Source organism: Lithobates pipiens, unplaced genomic scaffold, assembly GCF_037356315.1.
Source record: "Lithobates pipiens isolate NorthernLeopardFrog02 unplaced genomic scaffold, aLitPip1_a1.2 Scaffold_8, whole genome shotgun sequence".
In the NCBI taxonomy this organism is placed as follows: domain Eukaryota; kingdom Metazoa; phylum Chordata; class Amphibia; order Anura; family Ranidae; genus Lithobates; species Lithobates pipiens.
Genome location: NW_027507903.1, coordinates 18,847,316 through 18,870,453, shown reverse-complemented (window position 1 = coordinate 18,870,453; position 23,138 = coordinate 18,847,316). Strand labels below are relative to the sequence as shown.

Below are 23,138 nucleotides of genomic sequence, written 5' to 3'. Positions count from 1 at the left end.
ATGGACTCACGGAGCTGTGGCTTGGCTCGTGTGCCCCCATAGCAAGCTGCGTGCTGTGGGGGCACTCAACTGGAGGGAGGGGCCAGCAGAGCAGAATAGGGACCCGAGAAGAGGAGGATCAGGACTGCTCTGTGTAAAACCACTGCGTGAGCAGTTAAGTAGAGCATGTTTGTTATTTTTAACTAAAAAATCCCAGAGACTTTACAATCACCAAGTCTGAAGGACAGTAATCTTGCCCTTTGTTTAGAAAGTGTGGAGACCCCTGATGTAAAACCTGAATGAATGGGGTCCCTGGGGTATGTAAGGTTATGAGGCTATGAACTAGAACATACTGCGGTGTTGGTGGAAGCTGAATATTTTTTTGCCCTGGTTCATTACCAATGTGAATGTGATGGGTCGTGCCAAAACTTGTTCAGCTAGTAAAACAAAGCTTTGGAATTTCCACTTTGGCAACAAACTGAAACCAGCCAAAGTAACCCATGTCTAGAAATGCCAAATGACGTAAAGGCACCAAACTGTTCTACGATACAGAGATCTGTCTTTCTTCTATAGCTCTGGGTACAAAGTCAGTGCCAGCCATTGAACATCACAAGTTACATAACTAATGGCAGCAGCTACTTACTTTCTGCTGCACTGAAGTACTCGGGATTCACCGATGCGTACAGCACTCCATTTCCTAGCCGATCGCTGTTCCTGTGGGAATGCAAAAAAGGTGACATTATTCCGAGGTGTATTAGAGAATCAGATCACTAAATTCTATATATGAACAAAAACTAAATGGCATTGTGCTTTTTCACAGATTACTGCACTGGAGAAGATGTATCGTGCACAGCTTAAACATTCGGCGTTAATACTTGTGTAGGAAAAATTACGGTCACCAACGTATTTCACAAGAAATGTTCACTTTAAAAATCTCCCCTTTCACGGCTGTAAATTAAATGCCGTGGCTGTTAAATGATGCCCGAGTCAGCTTATTAAAAGAAATGAAAAATAAACTAGCGCTGTGCCTGTAATTTGTCCGTCTACACTCTTGAATACTTTGGAACATACATTGACCATCGAGAACATTATGGCCACTGACAGATCAAGTGAATAACATTGATTATGTCGTGACAATGGCACCTGCAAGTGGGTAGGATGAATTAGGAAGCAAGTAAACATGTTGTCCCTGAGGTTGATGTGTTGAAAGCAGAAAAAAATGGGCAAGCCTAAAGTTTTGAGCAACTTTGGTAAAATTTGGACAAATTATAATGGCTAGAGCAGTGGTATCCAAACTGCGGCCCTTTTCTAGCTTTTATTGGCCCTTGGGGCAATATTCCTCCCAAGGATACGAGGCACTACTCCTCCCAAGGATACGAGGCACTACTCCTCCCAAGGATACGAGGCACTACTCCTCCCAAGGATACGAGCCTCCCAATGACACGAGGCACTACTCCTCCCAATGACACGAGGCACTACTCCTCCCAATGACACGAGGCACTACTCCTCCCAATGACACGAGGCACTACTCCTCCCAATGACACGAGGCACTACTCCTCCCAATGACACGAGGCACTACTCCTCCCAATGACACGAGGCACTACTCCTCCCAATGACACGAGGCACTACTCCTCCCAATGACACGAGGCACTACTCCTCCCAATGATACAGGGCACCACTGACACCAACAGTGGGGCATAATTCCTGCCATTGACACTAAATGATGGGGCACTATTCCTCCCACTGATACCAACAAAGGAGTACTATTTCTCCCACTTTTACCAGCGATGGAGTACTATTCCTCCTCCTACTGACCACCAACCCAGAGGCCATGTTTATTATCACTGATGTTGAGCCTGGGACATTTTCTACCCCCCTTTGCCACAAGCTGGTCCCCACTAAAGTCTAAAGGACAGTAAACTGGCCCTTTGTTTGAAAAGTTTGGAGACCCCCCGGCTAGACAACTGGGTCAGAGCAACTCCCAAACTGCAGCTCTTGTGGGATGTTCCTGATCTGATTGTTTGGGAGTCACGTTGCATGACCGCGCAATTGTCAGTTAAAGCGACGCAGTGCCGAATCGCAAAAAGTGGTCTGGTCCTTGACCAGCAAAATGGTCCGGGGCTGAAAGTGGTTAATATAAGATTAGAAAATAAATCATTCACATAGTAATCTTCCTGGAAATGAACATTGATATATAAACTTTCACTTTGAAGTTAGGAGTAGTGCTACATGTAACAGTTAAAAAAAATAAAAAAAAAATATTATATATATATATATATATATATATATATATATATATATATATATATATATATATAAATAAAATATATAATAATAAATATATATTTCCATGTCTCACATGATATACATACACGCCCCAACAGATCTTCTACTAATATTTTAATCCTGTAAAATACTGATATCTCCAAGGAGTAATCATAGACAAACATAACCTTTTCTTTATACCTAATCTCCCTTTTCTACACACTGGTCACAGTCAAAAGGTAATAGAAATGGGAGACAAAACCAAAACAAGATTCATAAAACCCTAAAATTAGAATGGCAGACTGGTTTGCTTTATATAAATAAAGGAAAACGCGGAATTAATTCATCTGTCTGCCATAATTATACAAGCACACACATGTCCTGCACTACTAAAATGAAGTCAACCCGAAACTTTGAAGCATCTTTGAATGTGCAATTGAACCCTATCAAATTAAAAACCTATTTTATGTAATATTGCTTTTGAACCTTCTATATATCTTCATTTTGGGTCATCCTTGAAGGGAATAAAGTTAGAAAAAAAAAAAAATCAAAACTGTATTTTTTGGAGATGATGCATTCATTTATTCATCGCAGCCAGGACAGGATATCCCAGAAATTCAAAAAATATTTGAATATAGTAGATTCTCTGGTTTGCATATAAACATTAACAAAAGTGGGATACCACCAATTGCGTCTATATGCCATAGAAAATGGCAACTACATACTCTGTTCATGGTAGGGAACTAATATACAGCAGGTAAAATAAGTAGACATCACCATTTTTCTAGGTAAATATATTTCTAAAGGCGCTATTGACATGAAATGTTCACCACTCGTCAGTAACAACCCATGCAATGCATACATACAAAAGAAACCAAAACAAATAGTACGTTCAGAAATGATGTGTAAAAAATTGGAATGACACAGGGAAAAGGCATTGAACACATGAAGAAAAGGGGGGGTGCAAAAAGACATGGAAAGCTAAGACACCAGCTGAAATCTTGTGCAAATTAATACCAGCCGATTCAGTCTCAACTGACCTATAAAAAGCTGTCTCATTACCAAGGTGCCACACAAGACATATCTCATGATGGGTAAAAGCAAAGAGCTCTTTCAAGACCTTTGCAAGCTTATTGTTGCAAAACATACTGATGGCATTGGTTACAGGAGGATTTCTAAACTTCTGAATGTTTCAGTGAGCACTGTTGGGGCCATAATCTGGAAGTGGAAAGAACATAATTTCATCATAAACTGGCCACGACCAGGTGCTACTCGCAAGATTTATGACAGAGTAGTGAAAAGAATTATCAGAAGAGTCGTCCAAGAGCCAAGGATCACTTGTGGAGAGCTTCAGAAATGCAGACTGCGAGCCAGGCCTGCTTGTCCCATATCAGTGCCTGACCTCACAAATGCGCTTCTGGAAGAATGGTCAAACATTCCCATAGACACACTCCTAAACCACGTGGATATCCTTCCCAGAAGAGTTGAAGCTGTTATAGCTGCAAAGGGTGGGCCAACTCAATATTGAACCCTATGGACTAAGACTGGAATCCATTAAAGTTCATGTGCGTGTAAAGGCAGGCATCCCAATACCTTTGGTAATATAGTGTGAGAGTTGTGCGTGTGTATATACACACACACACACACACACACACACACACTTTATATACAGTTGTGCTCATGAGTGTGCATACCCTGGCAGAATTTATGATTTCTTCACTCATGGTTAGTGTTTGGCTGAAGACATTTATTATCAATCAACTGTGTTTACTCTTTAAATCATAATAGCAACAGAAACTACCCAAATGACCCCAATCAAAAGTTTACATACCCTGGTGATTTTGGCCTGATAACATGCACACAAGTTGACACAAAGAGGTTTGAATGGCTATTAAAAGGTAACCATCCTCACCTCCGATCTGTTTACTTGTAATTAGTGTGTGTGTATAAAAGGTCAATGAGTTTCTGGATTCCCGACAGACCCTTGCATCTTTCATCCAGTGCTGCACTGACGTTTCTGGATTCTGAGTCATGGGGAAAGCAAAAGAATTGTCAAAGGATCTGCGGGAAAAGGTAGTTGAAATGTATAAAACAGGAAAGGGATATAAAAAGATATCCAAGAAATTGAGAATGCCAATCAGCAGTGTTCAAACTCTAATCAAGAAGTGGAAAATGAAGGGTTCTGTTGAAACCAAACCACAGTCAGGTAGACCAACTAAAATCTCAGCCACAACTGCCAAGAAAATCCCATAAATAACTTCAGATGAAATACAGAACTCTCTAGTAACATGTGTTGTGGCTGTGGTGAGACCAAAATTGAGCTTTTTGGCCACAACCATAAATGCTACATTTGTAGAGGAGTCAACAAGGCCTGTGATGAAAGGTCCACCATTCCTACTGTGAAACACGGAGGTGAATCGCTGATGTTTTGTGGATGTGTGAGCTACAAAGGCACAGGAAATTTGGTAAAAATGTATGGCAAGATGAGCGCCTAGAGGCGATTCAGTTCGCATTGTGCGCTATATAAGTATTTCATTCATTCAATGCAGTATGTTATCAAAAAATACTGGCGAAACATTTGCATTCATCAGTCAGGAAGCTGTGCATGGGACGTACTTTGACATTCCAACATGACAATGATCCAAAACACAAGACCAAGTCCACCTGTCATTGGCTACAGCAGAATAAAGTGAAGGTTCTGGAGAGGACATCTCAGTCTCCTGACCTCAATATCATTGAGCCACTCTGGGGAGATCTCTAACGTACCGTCCATGCAAGACAGCCCAAGAATTGACAGGAACTGGAGGCTTTGTGCCAAGAGGAATGGGCAACTTTACCATCTGAGAAGACAAAGAGCCTCATCCACAAATACCACAAAAGACTTCAAGCTGTCATTGATGCTAAAGGGGGCAATACACGGTATTAAGAGCTGGGGTATGTAAACTTTTGATCAGGGTCATTTGGATAGTTTCTGTTGCCATTATGATTTAAAAAGAATAAACAAACACAGTTTATCGATAATATCGCTTTGGCCAAACACCAACCATGAGTGAAAGAAATGTTTTTGTGTTATTCATATTCTCTGAAAAATGGCCAAGAAATCATAAATTCTGCCAGGGTATGTAAACTTATGAGCACAACTGTATATATGAAAGTTTATATGAAGTAGTGAGAGGGCAAAAACATTTGAAGAGCTTACAGATTCGGGTTAGGCTGCACACCAGGATATGCTCCAGTGGGTACCCCAGAAAGTTACTAGTAAAAAAAATGTGCATATCTGGAAGGAGCACCAGATCAAAACATAGACCAGTCCAATTTCAATTAATGGTATTTTGCTAAAAGATAACCAACGCATTTAGGGGATCAAAGGAACGCCCCTTCATCAGGGCTACTGATGAAGAGGGCAGGCGCCCTTTGACCTCCCAAAATGCGTTGGATGTCTTTTAGCACATTACCAATAAATTAAATTGGACTCTTATTGTTTGGTCTGGCGCTCCTTCCATATATGCACCACTCCCGGCATTTCCATATTCACTCGACAGTTCTACTGGGTTTGCGCTCTTCAACTTTTCGAATGCCCGGTTTGTGATGATGTCACTCCCGCACATGGCAGTCTCAATCGCAGCATGGCACTCTGCATTCAGGGCGCACCCAGTGTGCCCTGCGCTCAAGTGACGTCACCAGCTGCAGCCAACGTGAATATCTCCTAAGCAGCTCAAGTTTAAGAGATAGTCACTGTACCTACAGGCAAGCCTTATTACACACTTACCTGTAGGCACAACTTTCCACTGCAAGTTTAATGGAATTGGTTTTCTTCAGTGGATCTTTATTTTTATTTTTTTACGATCCGTTTAAGTGTCCTTATACAGGAGCTTTTTATATTACTCGTTAGAACACAGCAGGACTTACCTTTTCTTGGTGACATAGCAGGCAATGATAAAGATGGACACAAGTAATAAAACCGTAGTGACTGGAAGGACCACGGCCAGGTGCATGAGGCCTTCGGGAGTCTCAGGAGCTGCACAAAAAACATGAATAGTCAGCAACAAGACAAGAGCTTGTCTACAATAATAATCAGTTTTCTTGGTAAGACAAACTTAACAGAGATGAATAGAACGACTGCATCTTTTAACAAGTCTTAAGAGGAAGTAAAGGCAATATAAAAAAAAAAAAAAAAAACACACCCTGTAAGGCAAAGGTATAATGAGCTAGTATGCATAACATACTAGCTCATTATGAATAACTTACCTGAGAACTAAGCCCCCGCAGCGGTCCTCTGTCTTCCTCTTCGCCGCTGCCATGTATCCCGGAGCGACTTCCGGGTCTCGTGGCTCCGGCTCTGTGATTCGCTGGAGCCGCGATGACGTCACTCCCGCGCATGCGCACGGGGGCCGACACGAGCGGCATGTCGCCGCGATCTGCGGCCTGCCCAGTGCGCTGCTGTCTACGGCGCATGCGCCGTTGTCTACGGCGTATGTGCCGTAGACAGCGTTGGCTGTCTTTTTGTAAATATCTCCTAAACCATGTAGGTTTAGGAGATATTACTTGGACCTACAGGTAAGCCTTAATCTAGGCTTACCTGTAGGTCAAAGTGGTTTGTAAGGGTTTACAACCACTTTAATAAGCCTAGATGGAGGACATGGAAACGCACACCGTACAGCAATGTTACAAAGGTACGGGCACTAGAACCGATATTCCTCATTGGCAGCATGAGATGCAAGAGATGTAGGGCTCATTCACACTAATGCTGCTGTCGGAAGTGTGATCAAATAACTTTTCAGAGAGCGTTTGTCAGACACAGAGGAAGCGTTGTATCATCTCCTCACTGCCTGCTTTAACCCCTTGAATCCCGCACTAGCAGGACAACGCTTGCTGTTGCGGGGCATTTGAAAAGCGGCAACCATTCACTTGAATGGATTGCTACTGGCAGGCGGTAGCTCCCACCTACAGCTACAGGGGGGTATATAGTGGAATAAATCATTTTTGTTCCCCTGCAGATTTTGTAAGTTTGCCCACTTACAAAGAAAATTAAGGGTCTATCATTTTTTTTTTTTTTTTTATCATAGGTGTATTTTAACCACTTCATCCCCTTCCTGACCAGAGCACTTTTTGCGATTCGTCACTGCGTCGCTTTAACTGACAATTGCGCGGTCGTGCAACGTGACTCCCAAACAAAATTGACGTCTTTTTTTCCCCCCACAAATAGAGTTTTCTTTCGGTGGTATTTGATCACCTCTGTGGTTTTTATTTTTTGCACTATAAAAAAAAAAAAGCCGACAATTTTGAAAAAAAAAAAAAAAAAAAAAACGCATTATTTTTTACTTTACGCTATAATAAATATCCATCAAAAATATATATAAAAAAAAACTATTGTTTTCCTCAGTTTAGGCCGATACGTATTCTTCTACATATTTTTGACAAAAAAAAAAATAAAAAAAAAAAATCGCAATAAGCGAGTAGTTTGCGCAAAAGTTATAGCGTTTACAAGATAGGGGATCGTTTTATGGCATTTTTAATAATATATATATTTTTTTTTTAACTGGCGGCGATCAGCGATTTTTATCATGACTGCGACATTATGGTGGACACATCGGACATTTTTGACACATTTTTGGGACCATTGTCATTCATACAGCAATCAGTGCTATACAAATGCAGTAAATGGGTTAACCACTAGGTGGCAGTGTAGGGGTTAAGTGTGTCCTAGAGGCGTGTTGCTAACCGTGGGGGGCGTGGCTGTGTTTTACACATCACTGATTTCTGCTCCAATCACAGGGAGCAGAGATCAGCGTCACTGTTCCTAGGCAGAACAGGGAGATGCTTGTTTACTTTAGCATCTCCCCATTCTTCCTCTCCGTGAGGCGATCGCGGGTATCCCCGTGGCGATTGAGTTTGTGGGATGTGCGACCCGACGCAAGAGCTTCCCGCGGGCACGCCCCCTGCTGCCTCTTAAAGGGCAACGTACAGGTACGTGATTCGGCCTGTACGTGCCCTTCTGCCGACGTATATATCGGCGTGAGGCGGTTGGGAAGCGGTTAAATGATACATAGCCCCATCCATTGGCCCCTCAATGTGGCAAAGTTGGCCTGTGCCTTTAGCAGAGAAACGGCCCAAAAGCATCATGTTTTCACCTCCGTGTTTGACTGTAGGGATGGTGTTCTAAGGGTCATAATCAGCATTTTTCTTCCTCCAAACATGGAGAGTTGAGTTAATACCAAAGAGATACATTTTGGACTCATCTAACCACAGCACTTTCTCCCAATCCTTCTCTGAATCATTTAGATGTTCATTGTCATGACTGTACATGTGACTTCTTCAGGAGGGGGACTTGTCGTGTTTGGAGGAAGAAAAATGCTGACTACCCTGTTTCCCCTAAAATAAGACCTAGTGTGATTGTCGGTGATAGCTGCAATAAAAGCCCTAGTTAAAGTCCTTGTAGGTCTTCTTTTCAGGGTAGGGCTTATTTTTGAGGAAACAGAGTAGGGCTTATTTGGGTGGTAGGGCTTATATTGCAGCCAACACCGACAATCACGCTAGGTCTTATTTTAGGGGAAACAGGGTATGACCCTAAGAACGCCATCCCTACAGTCAAGCCCGGAGGTGGAAACAATTTGCTTTGGGGCCGTTACTCTGCTAAAAGGTACAGGCCGACGTTGCCACATTAAGGGGCAAATGGACGTGGCCGATGTATTGTAAAATCTTCGATGAGAACCTTCTTCCCTCAGCCAGAACACTGAAGATGGGTCTTTCAGCATGACAATGACCCAAAAGATACCGCTAAGGCAACAAAGCAGTGTCTCAAGCCGAAGCGCATTAAGATCATGAAGTGGCCGAACCAGTCCCCAGACCTTAATCCTATAGAAAATTTATCGAGAGAGCTGCAACTTTGAGTTACCAAGCGACAGCCAGGAAACCTTAAGGCTTTAAGATCTGTAAAAAAAAATAAAAAAAAAAAAGAATGGAGCAAACTTCCTCCTGAGATGTGTGCAAACCTGATCACCAACGCCAAGAAACGTCTTATGTCTGTGCTTCCCAGTAAGGGTTTCTCCACCAAGTACTTGGTCATGTTTTGCTTGGGGATCGAATACTTATTTTACTCACTGAACTGCAACTCAACTTATAACATTTGCATTATGTGCTTTTTCGGGATTTTAGGTTGATATTCTGTCTCTATCATTTTAAAAATACCTATGATAAAAAATAAAAAAAATTAGACCCCTCATTTCTTTGCAAGTTGGCAAACGTACAAAATCTGCAGGGGATCTAATAATTATTTTCCCCACTGTAATTCTGCCTCAGCCGCTAAAGGCGGAGTAGTTGGGGGTCAAGTAAAACCGCGGCTCAACCGCAGGGTTAAACCCCCCCTCCCCCACTGCTATTGTATATGAGGCCTAAAGCATTTTGCACAACGGCCTATTATCAACAGACAAGAAATCTCAAGGGTCTAAAATGCTCGTTATCATACTGATCTCATTACTACACGTGGTTGTAACAATCTTTTGTTGTTTGAGGGTCCTAAGTAGTTTTCTAGCAGAAAATACATGTACGCAACTGATCTCATTTGCAGACCGAAGTTCATTCCTTTGATCTAAAAGAACCAAATATTACAATGTTTCCTTTTCTCTCACAGCGCTGAGCAATGTTAAAAAGAGGAACTGCAGTCTGCTCACATAATTTGTAATACAAAACCTTCTTTGCCATTTTGAAGCTTCCCTCCAACCACTTTGCATATTATTTTATATATACTGCGATTCTGTACTTGCAAAATATGCTGCAGAAATCTCCCTCTACTGAGTCTTTCTGTAACCATTTTAACTGTGGGAAGCTGAAGCTGCTGCCTATTCACTTCCTGGATTTACACACAGGCTCACCTCCAGCTTTACAGCTCTCATTGGCCCTCTCATGACTCGCCCCCCCCCCCCCCCTCCCTTCCTGGCAAACAGAGAGAGCTGTGCATGATGTCATAAGTCTAGGCTAATCACCAGACAAGCAACAGGATAGGCTGTATAAGGTATTTACTGGCAGAAAAAAAAAAAAGTTTTACTATCCAAAGTTAACACAACAAGGGCAGAAGATTTAATAGATGGAAAGTTGTAAAAAAATTACTGAAGGTCCGCTTGAATAAACATTTGCCAGATTTAACCTCGTCAACACCAATGGAATATCTATGCAGGATTTTCGACAAACACACCGGTCACATATACAAAATGTATTCCATATTGACCCCACATCTGAAAAGTTATTTTATGTGCACAAATGGGAGGAGGACCTGGAGGAGACTCTCTGGTTGTGGAGGATTGGAGTAAGATAGCACAAAGTGCATCCAAGTCATATATCAAGACATCGCTGATTGAAGTGAACTATAAGGTCCTTCTGTGGTGGTATATGGTGCCAGTGAGAGTGGCATCATTTTTCCTTGGTGCGTCCCCGCAGTGTTTCAGAGGGTGTGGTATGAATGGCACAATGTTCCATGTTTGGTGGAAAAGGCCAAAAGTCCGGCAGGTTCTGGATCCATACCTATAATTTCATATACTCAAATGAACCTCGTTAAATCATCACTGCAAGCTCTGCTGGGGCGCCCTATAGAGGGAACGACGAGACACACAAAAGGAGACTTAAAAGCGGGGTTCCACCCTAAAGTGGAACTTCCGCTGATCGGATCCCTCCCCCCCTCCGGTGTCACAATTGGCACCTTTCAGGGGGGAGGGGGGTGGAGATGCCTGTCAAAGACAGGTATTTACACCCACTTCCGGGCATAGACTCCCGTGGGAGTCTACGCCATTTCCTGCCCTGCCGCGCTGTCTGCTGGGACACACACGGGTCCCAGTGACAGCGCGGAGATTTCCTATTGCGCTGCGCGACTCGCGCATGCGCAGTAGGGAACCGGAAAGTGAAGCCGATTCGCTTCACTTCCTGATTCCCTCACCTAGAATGGTGGCGGCAGCAGCCGAGGGCCTCGGCTGCCGGCATCGCTGGAACCCAGGACAGGTGAGTGTCCATTTATTAAAAGTCAGCAGCTGTAGTATTTATAGCTGCTGGCTTTTAATATTTTTTTTTTTGGTGGAATCCCTCTCTAAAGCCTTTATATTTGCAGCAGCCAGGGTCTCCATAGCCAGATCATGGAAATCTTCCACAGGCCCCCTTTCACTTATTAGGATCCAAACTTCCTTGGATGAAGGTAAATGAGCGCGGCGATTCTAAATGATAAACTTGTCCCGTTCGAAAAGACCTCTGGATTAAATACCTGTTAAATACTCTATGAGACAGCTATGCCATGGAGTGTCTAATACCACCCCCCACTTTTTTTTCCCCTCTCTACTTGTTCTACTATACTTGCCCTTTCGTGGGCACTCAGGTCACCTGGGGTATCCACTAGGGTTGTCCCGGGACCGATACCGAGCATTTGCGCATGTACTTGCACAAAAGCTTCCAGTGCCTGATAGGATACCTGGGAGAGGCGGTGTTTCATCAGATTAGGTGACCCGGCACAACCGGAAGTCAGCGGGTGGAACAACGGAAGTGACGCTCGTGTCAACGTCAGCGTTTGAAGATCCCGACACCCATCTTGGTACACCCTGCACTCGGCCGCAGTAAGCCAGCAGCAGACATCTTGTTACACCCAGCCCATATAGTTCAGGCTGGGTGTAAGAAGATAGCCGCTGCTGCTTTTATGCGGCCGAGTGCCAGGAGTACCAAGATGGGTGTCGCAGGCAGCCTTTCCTTTCATGGCATTTCAGTGCCTGCCCATCGGTGCCCATAAATGCCACCTATTAGTGTCCAATGCCTGTAAGTGCTGCCTTATCAGTGCCAGCCATCTGTCAGTGCCATCTATCAGTGCCCAATGTCCAGAAGTGCCCCTATCAGTGCCAGCCACCTGTCAGTTCTATCTATCAGTGCCAGCTACTTATCAATGCCATCTATCATTGCCAATCATTTGTCAGTTCCAGCCATCAGTCAGTGCTCATCAGTGCCACCAAATCCTATTAGTGCTGCATATCAGTGCCACCTAATCTGTATTGTGCTCTGAAAACTGTCACATGACATTAAAAGAAAAGTATCTGTAATCGGTATCAGAGAGTACTTGAAAAAAGTATTGGTACTTGTACTCGGTCTTAAATGGTATCGGGACAACCCTAGTATCCACAACTGCTGTAGAGTTCAGACTGGCTGATACTTCAGACCGGTGTTGCGAGTTCCTCATAATTTAGCATTATAATTTCCTTTTTTACATGATATCCGACACATACTGATTTCTTAGCAAGAGGTGAGCCTCTTAGATCTAACATAGCATTTTTTGGATGGTCTACTCCCACGCCCGATTTCAGCCTTAAAAATGTGCTCAAAAACTCAGCTTATACTCGAGTATATACGGTATACATATAGTTTATAGACGATATTCCTCTTTACACTGTTCTTTCTGAATCACGCATTATATGTTCATAAGTTAACTGGCAATTCAGTATTTTTATGTCAGTATGTACCCTTAATTGTTACAAAAGATTAATACCCTAGGTTATTATTAATGACGGTTTATTGTCATAACGGCTATTATTGACGTTGTATACTTTAAATACCTAAAAAAATAATATTGAAAACGAAATGTCGGATTAAGATCGTGGGGGGGGGGGGCAGAGTGTTGAATCGAGATCGCAATTTTTTTTAAAGGGGTTGTAAAGGTTCGTGTTTTTTCACCTTAATGCATCCTATGCAAAAACATCTGACAATACTGCCCCCCCCCAGCCCCACCCCCCGTTTTACTTACCTGAGCCCGTTCACCTGCTGCGCTCGCCCCCAATGTCTTCTTCGCCGCTCAGCCTAGCGTGGATGAATTGAAAGCAGCGCATCCATTGGCTGCTGTCAATCACATCCAATGACACGGTGAGTGATAAAGTGAGCGGCTATAGCTGCCGGCCGTATCACGGAAGCGTGCCCGCAAGAACTAACCACCATGCGAGAGAGAAAGCATGAAGGTGGTTAGTTATTGCAGGGAGGAGCCAAGACAGCCGCCGAGGGACCCCAGAAGAGCAGGTTCGGGGCCACTCTGTGAAAAACGAGCTGCACAGTGGAAGTATAACAGGTTTGTTATTTAAAAAATAAATAAATAAATTTGTCTTTACAACCCCTTTAACCAATAATCGTGCAGCTCTAGTATGTCATGAAAAATAGCAAATCCTTGATTTTAGTCATTACACATATACATATTATAACATCAGCTCATTGCTAAAAAGGACACTCACTTCTCTCCTTTACAAAGAATGACACCATGTCCGTCCACGAACCATTTCCAGAGAGCGAAATGGCGCGCACCTGCGCGGTGTAGTTGCCTGGGTTAAGCCGCATGAGTTTGGTACCTCCAAAGTTAGCATATTCTTGTCTGGAAACACATTCTTTATTGCGTTGCTGAGGAAATAGCATAAAAATAAAAAAGGGAGAAAGACTATAGGTTAAAAAAAATAAAAATAAAAATTACAGAAAACAATCAGCAGTACATAAGAAAAGAAGAGAATACAAAAAGTGAGCTGAAGATACAACTCAATAATGGACAGAAATGCACAAATTTACAATGGAGGACTACGTATTCTACAAATTATATACCGTATTTTCCGGCGTATAAGGCGACTGGGCGTACAAGACGACCCCTTATTTTTCAAGTGAAAACATAGGTTTGGGGCAATACTCGCGGTATAAGACTACCCCCCTTCTGAGGTAACACCATTTAAAAAAAAAACATTAGAACCATTAAAAAACACAAAGCAAGAATGCCAACTACTCATCCGCCATGCTGTGATATGTCATAAAGTAAATCAAACAATAATAACACAAACAGAGATCTATTGAATGCCACAACTCTGGAAAGTAGAATTTTTCACTAACCAAACCTATACCACTTTTGGGTTACATTCTATGGGAATTGTCCACCAAAATGCATTTAATAACCCCCTGTCATATGTCCCAGATTTACCTGTCCCTCTTGGGTGCCTGGGACCTCAAAGGCAAATAGCAGGATGTATAGTAGTAGGAGATCAGTGAATGGATTTACCCAGGGAAGTATGGTGAGCAGTGTATTATTTTAATGAATACAACGCCTGCTTGGATTGGCAGAGGCTGTAGCATCATCAGCCCTTGTGTGTCTCGCTCTCTCGCTCGCTCTCTCTCTCGCTCTCTCTCTCGCTCTCTCTCTCGCTCGCTCTCAAAGCCAATACGAGCAGGCTATTCTATGTAGCCTGCTCGTATTGACAGAGGTTGTTACTCCAATCCAAGCAGGCTCTGTATTCATTAATAGAATACATCGCTCACCGGGATTGGCTCAACGGCGTATACTGTTTGTAGCTGAAGCCACATACAGTATTAGCAGACATTTGGGGGCTGACATCCATCGGGCAGCATTGTATACATGGCGTATAAGATGACCCCCGATTTTTGGGCATTTTTTTAAAGTGTAAAAGGTAGTCTTATATGCCAGAAAATACAGTACTTAAAATGATTTTAAAGAGAGAAAAAACAAATGAAAGCTTTACAACAACAAACATGTTATACTTTACCTGCTCTGTGCAGTGATTTTTTATACTTGCGAGTGAAATCACACCGCACAGATGGTTCACACCTTTGCGCTGTAGTGCACTAAAACACAATTCCATGGTGTGCACTGGGTGGTATTTAAAAGGTACTGCGATATTGTGCAAACCCTGTGTTTGTGCATTAACGTAATGCAGGTGTGCTCAACCTGTGGCCCTTCAGCTGTTGTAAAACTACAAGTCCCATGAGGCATTGCAAGGCTGACAATTACAAGCATGACTTTCAAAGGCAGAGGCATGGTGGGACTTGTAGCTCTGCAACAGCTGGAGAGCCCCAGGTTGAGCACCCATGGAATAATGCAATAGGTGTGAATTATGGTTTAAAGGAGAGGTAGGGACGAAGTTCTTTTGGTACAACTTCTCCTGGGGATCACAGGAACGCACGTTGTTCTGCACTACTGTCACCCATATTAAGTCAACGGCAGCTAAAGCCCACTGTCGGCTGACATCATTCAGCTTGTCCAGGCTATGGAGAATCCCAAAATTCAAACTTACGCTCATCTGTCTCCCTTCCCCCCTCCGGTGTCACATTTGGCACCCTTCGGGGGGGAATGGTTACCTGTTTTATTTTTGACAGGTACCCCTTTCCCCACTTCCGGAAATTAAGTTCGCCCCCCTTCTCCACCGTCGGGCCAAGAGCACAGCGTGCTTCACCCATGTGCAGTAGGGAACCGGCTGTGAAGCCGAATTGCTCCACTGCCAGTTTCCCTTACCAGGAATGACGGCACTCATGGCATGGTCTAGGTTCATCCTGAGAGCACTCATGGCATGGTCTAGGTTCATCCAGAGAGCACTCATGGCATGGTCTAGGTTCCAGCCTGAGAGCACTCATGGCATGGTCTAGGTTCCAGCCTGAGAGCACTCATGGCATGGTCTAGGTTCCATCCTGAGAGCACTCATGGCATGGTCTAGGTTCCATCCTGAGAGCACTCATGGCATGGTCTAGGTTCCATCCTGAGAGCACTCATGGCATGGTCTAGGTTCCATCCTGAGAGCACTCATGGCATGGTCTAGGTTCCATCCTGAGAGCACTCATAGCATGGTCTAGGTTCCATCCTGAGAGCACTCATAGCATGGTCTAGGTTCCATCCTGAGAGCACTCATAGCATGGTCTAGGTTCCATCCTGAGAGCACTCATGGCATGGTCTAGGTTCCATCCTGAGAGCACTCATGGCATGGTCTAGGTTCCATCCTGAGAGCACTCATGGCATGGTCTAGGTTCCATCCTGAGAGCACTCATAGCATGGTCTAGGTTCCATCCTGAGAGCACTCATAGCATGGTCTAGGTTCCATCCTGAGAGCACTCATGGCATGGTCTAGGTTCCATCCTGAGAGCACTCATGGCATGGTCTAGGTTCCATCCTGAGAGCACTCATGGCATGGTCTAGGTTCCATCCTGAGAGCACTCATGGCATGGTCTAGGTTCCATCCTGAGAGCACTCATGGCATGGTCTAGGTTCCATCCTGAGAGCACTCATGGCATGGTCTAGGTTCATCCTGAGAGCACTCATGGCATGGTCTAGGTTCATCCTGAGAGCACTCATGGCATGGTCTAGGTTCATCCTGAGAGCTCTCATGGCATGGTCTAGGTTCATCCTGAGAGCTCTCATGGCATGGTCTAGGTTCATCCTGAGAGCACTCATGGCATGGTCTAGGTTCATCCTGAGAGCTCTCATGGCATGGTCTAGGTTCATCCTGAGAACACTCATGGCATGATCTAGGTTAATCCTGAGAGCTCTCATGGCATGGTCTAGGTTCATCCTAAGAGCTCTCATGGCATGGTCTAGGTTCATCCTGAGAACACTATGTTAGAGTTGCCATCATATATACATACACACACTTACCTCCCCCTGCTTCAATTCAATCTCATACATCAGAGTAAGTCCATTAGGATAAGGTGGCTCTGGCCACTTTAAGATGACTGCATTTTCTTCTGCTTCCTCAGCGAGGACCGCTCCAGGTATATTATCGGCACCAGCTGAAAAGTACAATATTGTAATGCGAGTTTAGCATCATAAAAAGGGGGTTACACTCACAGATACTGTGTACAGCAGCCTCTCTCAACCAGGGTTTTTTGGAACCCAAAAGATGCTCCAGAGGTTGTTAGGGGGTCCTTGAGCAATTCCTGCTTTTCAGAAGTTCCCACTGACACTCTTTGTAGCCATCTGTAAGAGGGTAAATCTTCCCAATGACCACAAGTGTAAGGAACATTCTTCCCACTGACCATCATCCTAATGCATCGTGAGTTGCAAGTATAGTAATTTTTCAGCAGAGGTTCCTTAAGACTAGCAAGTTATTTCAAGAGTTCCTCTGTGTTGAAAAGGTTGCAAGGGGTTCCTTGAACAATGAGCAATGTCTGCCTCTTAGCCAAGTTCCTAATGACACCATTGATCTCTTTACCTATCTGCAAGGGGGATACCGTATTTATCGGCGTATAACACGCACATTCATTTTAAGAGGGAATTTTTGTATTGGCGTATAACACGCACATGCTATTTGCACCTGATTTTCATGGTGAAAAAGTGAGTGTTATACGCCAATAAATACAGTAATTCTTCCCACTGTCTGAAACTGTAAAAGGCATTCTCCACTGACCATCGCCCTAATGTACAGTGAGCAGTTTATCAGCAAGGCTTCCCGGAGACTAAAAAGTTAAAGGGTTCCTAAATGTTTAAAAAAAAATTAAATAAAATTGAGAAACACTGTTATACAGTCTATTGGCAGTTTGACCCGTTAGCAACAATTAGAAGGGTGGCTTGCTTTTAATTCAGTGCATCCCGACTATGCTCACCATGTCTTCTCTTCCACATTGACTTTCTGAAGAAACTTTGGATTATAGGACTGAGAGAATATGTGGAGGTCACCACTTAGGTATAGGTCAAGCCAAAACGTTTTCTCTTACTTTTGGAGTGGAGAAGGGTTGGAAACCCTGTCAGGTTTTTACAGCTACCTGGGTCTTCATTAGAAAAGTAGTGAGGAGAACTCCAATAGCTCCTTTACGGAGCACTGCACAGTGGCAAAAAACAAGACCTGGGTTTTATTCCATTCCAGTGCTATCCACTGTGAAAAACAAAAAAGTTTTTGGCTCGACATACACTGTACAGGTCAATAACTGGCAAACATGGCCGCCCACCGAACATGACATGTTGGATACTTTTTACTGAAGGTGCAAAGCGAAGCATTGTGACTATGACATGTGAACACCCCCCTGTTGGCATTCAGGCCTACGGGGGGGGCTAAGAACATGGCTAAACCATTTGTTTTTACCTACTTTGCGAACCAGTTCGGTGACACCACTGATGCAGGGACATTTTTTCCTTTTAGTGACACCACCGAGGTAGGGAAATTTTTTTTTATTCCACTACCACCATCAACTTTAACTACTTTCCGACCGCTGCGTGCCGATATACGTTGGCACAATGTGGCAGCGGTGGGCAAATGGGCGCACCTGTATGTCCCCTTTAATTGGCGGGGCTAGCGGGCGCACACGCCCACCGCGTACAGTGTGACCGTGCCCGTGGGTCCCACGGACTCAATGTCCGCCGGGGGGGCCCACAATTGTGTCAAGGAGCCACAGAACGGGAAGATGCCAACGTAAAAAAGGCATTTCCCCATTCTGCCTAGTGACATGACAGAGATCATCGCTCCCTGTCATCGGGAGCAGTGAAAACAAGACCTGGGTTTTATTCCATTCCAGTGCTATCTATCCACGAAACAAAAACATTTTTGGCTTGACATACACTGTACAGGTCAATAACTGGCAAACATGGCCTGTCATATAGAACAGGGGTCTCTAAACCTTTTTAAGCAAAGGGCCAGATTACTGTCCTTCAGGGAGTAGTGGCCAGTGGGAGCAGAGAATGCCCTGGCATCAGTGGGCATAAACAAGGCCCCATCGTTCCTTTTAATGGGAAGACGCCCCCACTGTTGGTATCCGTGGGAAAAATAAAGTAATTAATGGTGTCAGTGGGAGGAATGGTGTCCCATTACTGGTGCCAGTTAGTGGAATAGTGCCCCAAGGGCCAGATAAATGTTAGCAAAGGGCCACGTCCTGCCCCCGGGCCTCAGTCTGGAGATCATGGATATAGAGTAATTTTCCTAGGAGGCCTCCATCCTGAAGTCTGTTCAATTATGGAGGAAGTTCTTTTTAGCAATGCTCATTAACAAAAGATCTACCTAAAATAAAGAATTTCACATTTGGTATTAGGCCACCGCCACCATCATAACGGTTGGCTCCTAGCAAACATGGGTACAAACATGCGAGTCAGGATCCATGCTGAAAAATAAAACAAAAGTTCTGCCCACTGAGCACTAGCGCACAATGGTGGGGATCAAAAAACGCTGAAGTACGCACCTGCAGGCATGGTTCTGGCAAAGACAAAGTTGGAAGCGCTGCAGCCAAGCGTTTCTGCTGCATGGTTGCAGCTGTGGATGTCAATGCGGTAGAGAGTGAACGGCAGCAGGTTCGAAATAACTGTCCTCTCGTGTTTGTAGTCCACTTTTGTTTCATAGAACGGATACTCTTTCTCCTTCGGCTCAGAGTCGGACGCGTTAGAGAAGTCTATTGTGGTGCTGTTCTTGCTGTCGCTGGAGAGCGTTGCATTTGCAGCGCCGAACACATCACGTCGTCTACGATCCGGTCTATGAAGGAAACAGAACAAGATACAATAGCATTTAGTCACGCTCGATGAGACTTAACGTGTAATGTTGGAAGACATTTCATCACTCATCCAGGTAACTTGTGCATTTCGAATGTGTGTCAAATACATACTGCAGCATTTACAGTGCCTTGAAAAAGTATTCATACCCCTTGAAATCTTTCACATTTTGTTACAACCAAAAACAAATGTATTTTATTGGGATTTTATGTGATAGACCAACACAAAGTGGCACATAATTGTGAATTGGAAGGAAAATGATAAATGGTTTTCAAAATGTTTTAAATATGTGAAAAGTAGGGGGGGCATTTTTATTCAGCCCCCTTTACTCTGATACCCCTAACTAAAATCTAGTGGAACCAATTGCCTTCAGAAGCCACCTAATTAGTATATAGGGTCCACCTGTGTGTAATTTAATCTCAGTATAAATACAGGTGTTCTGTGAAGCCCTCAGAGGTTTGTTAGTGAACAAACAGCATCATGAAGGCCAAGGAACACACAGGGATAAAGTTGTGGAGAAGTTTACAGCAGGGTTAGGTTATAAAAAAATATCCCAAGCTTTGAACATCTCACGGAGCTCTGTTCAATCCATCCTCCGAAAATGGAAAGAGTATGGCACAACTGCAAACCTACCAAGACATGGCCGTCCAACTAAACTGACAGGCTGGGCAACAAGAGCATTGATCGCTTCAGCTCCGGAAGGTTTTATTCCCTTACTGATCAAGCCATTTTTTGCAATATGGAACTGCGTTGCTTTAACTGACAATTGCGTGGTCGTGCGACACTGTAAACAAATAAAATGTATGTCCCTCCCCCCCACCCCCGACAGATAAAGCTTTCTTTTGGTGGTGTGGAGTGCCCCAGGACGACATCAGCTTGTGACAAAACATTTGTTGGGAGGAGTGGCGTGCTGACGTTATTGCAAGAGCACGGTTGATAGCTAGCCAACCACCTTTTTACAAACAATGCTACGATTTTACACTCCTTAAATTTAGATAAGATTAGAAAAAAATTAGATAATTAGATTTTGTTTTGGAGTGTGGCCGTCCAGAGTCTTCTAATTACCTACACTGCATAAATGATACTGGCAAGGAAGGGGTTAACGCACAGGGCGATCAAGGGGTTAAGTGTGCTACTAGGGAGTGCTTTCTAACTGTGGGGGGGGAAGAGGATGCACTGGAGGAAAAAAAGATCAGTTTTTCAGTTTAACTGAAACAAGATCTCTCTTTTATTCCCTGAAAGAACAGCAATCTGCCTTGTTTACATATGCAGACCGCCAAGCTGTGTTTCCTCTGAACGACTGGTGGGTCTGGCGCCGATTGGCTCCCGCTGTGACCAATCGCAGCGGGAGTGACGCTCCAGCAGCGCATGCCCCCAAAGATCACGTGCACAAAATCACATACAGGTACGTGATTTGGCGCAGCCGGGCCGCCCCATATGTGGTGGGAGGTCTGGAAAAATGTGGCAGTGAAAAATCTTTTCTTGCAGCTACAATGATACATTGCATTTGACGGATACAACAGATGTAATTTGAAGAATGTCTAAAGCCAAATTTCGGATGGCGTAGGTAACAATTTAAGCTCCTGGCAGTTTATTTTTATTTATTTTTTGCCATTTATGCCACATTTCAGAAATGGTCCTCAACATCCTGCCTTATAGGCACCACAGGAAGAGAGAAGAATTGTTTCAAAAATGAGAAAAAGTGTCCTTATTGAAAGATTTCCCTTCTATTTCTATTCTGCCGGCAACCCAAAATGTTGGCCGCGATCACACTTTGTGCCCTGGTGACATTGGTCAATAAAACAAATAGAAATATTGTCTCTCCTCCATAGCAACACGGAAAGCAATAAGAACCCGACAGATTCTCATCCATCATCGCTCTATCAAAAATAATTAAAAATAAAAGAAAAGCTTTGGTTTAGATACAATTCTATAATTTATATTGATTTATATTGTGGGTCCTCACTTAAAAGAAAAATTCATTTATAGGATTGTAAACACATTTGGACATAAATTAGACAGTCAGGTGCTCAGCATTTGACCGCTGAAGGCAGTATGATCAATCACAGCATTAGAAGCATTCCAGAAAACAGGGAGTAAAGGCATGTGGTGTGTGGTCCAAAATGTTCACATTTCTAAATATAAGGGATGGGTTGGGAAGGGGAAGGGTTGAAGGAATGGGTTGGGAAGGGTTGAAGGAATGGGTTGGGAAGGGGAAGGGTTGAAGGAATGGGTTGGGGAAGGGGAAGGGTAGAAGGAATCGGTTGGGGAAGGGGAAGGGTTGAAGGAATGGGTTGGGAAGGGGAAGGGTTGAAGGAATGGGTTGGGGAAGGGGAAGGGTTGAAGGAATGGGTTGGGGAAGGGGAAGGGTTGAAGGAATGGGTTGGGAAAGGGGAAGGGTTGAAGGAATGGGTTGGGAAAGGGGAAGGGTTGAAGGGAAGGGTTGAAGGGAAGGGTTGAAGGGAAGGGTTGAAGGGGTGGGTTGAAGGGGTGGGTTGAAGGGGTGGGTTGAAGGGGTGGGTTGAAGGGGTGGGTTGAAGGGGTGGGTTGAAGGGGTGGGTTGAAGGGGTGGGAGACCAGCTTACTATGAGGGAAGTGGCAAAAAGGTCCTAGAACACAGCTGGGTTCAGAGGACCATGTGAAGAGCATGGAGCAGGAACGGGGAATGAGGAGAAGGGAAGGGGATGTAAGAACGGGGAAGAAGAATACTGAGGAAGCGAGGAGAGGAAGGAAGACATAGAAAAGAGAAGTCCCGATCTGTGGTGAAGGGATCTAGTTGGGGATCTAGCTATGTGGGTGAATTGTGGAAGGCGTGGAAGAGGACAAATTGAGTCCGTATTCAGGAGAGGTTTTATATTCAATCCAGGACAACCATGTACATCTGAATTCTTCATTCCAGGCCTTAAGGGAAGTCGTAAGATCCTCCATTGTCATTACTTCATCAATTCTCACTAACCACTACACAATCTTAGGTTGGAGTTAGAGATGAGTTCTTCTCTTGTGGTGGGATGCATGCCTTGGAATCGTTGAGTAGGACCAGTGATCTCCAAACGTTGGCTCACGGGGCAGATGCGGCCCTTGGGACACTATTCCGTTTGCGGAATCGCTGCACTATTCCTCCTAATACCAATGATGGGGCACAATTTTGCACACTGATGCCAATGATGGGGCACTATTCCTCCTACTGACACAACAATGGGGCATTATTTCCCCCCCACTCTCATCCATGATGGGGCACTATTCCCCCCCCCCCCCCCACTGATGCCAATGTCAGGGCACTATTCCCCTCCCCACTGATGCCAATGTCAGGGCACTATTCCCCTCCCCACTGACGCCAATGTCGGGGCACTATTCCCCCACTGACGCCAATGATGGGGCACTATTCCCCCTTACTGATGCCAATGATGAGGCACTATCCCCACCCCCCCACTGATGCCAATGATGAGGCACTATCCCCCCCCCTGCAGCATTTCTCCCACTGATACCAATAATGGAGCACTATTCCCCCCACTGACGCCAATGATGGGGTGCTATTCCCCCCACTGACGCCAATGATGGGGCGCTATTCCACCCACTGACGCCAATGATGGAGCGCTATTCCCCCCCCCCACTGACGCCAATGATGGGGCACTATTAGGCCCCATCATTTTTGCTTTGTAGG

At 44.3% G+C, this 23,138-nt stretch overlaps 1 protein-coding gene across 1 annotated transcript in view; it reads right to left on the bottom strand.

The window, feature by feature from the left end:
• The window catches only part of LOC143961085 (insulin-like growth factor 1 receptor), a 294,645-nt gene that overhangs the window by 52,702 nt on the left and 218,805 nt on the right, over positions 1-23,138 (bottom strand). Inside the window, exons 11-15 of the mRNA XM_077470236.1 lie at positions 19,174-19,460; positions 16,664-16,797; positions 13,482-13,644; positions 6,154-6,262; positions 623-693 (exon numbers count right to left, since the gene is read on the bottom strand). Of these exons, the coding sequence (XP_077326362.1) occupies positions 623-693; positions 6,154-6,262; positions 13,482-13,644; positions 16,664-16,797; positions 19,174-19,460 (764 nt within the window). The remainder of the gene's footprint in view (positions 1-622; positions 694-6,153; positions 6,263-13,481; positions 13,645-16,663; positions 16,798-19,173; positions 19,461-23,138) is intronic.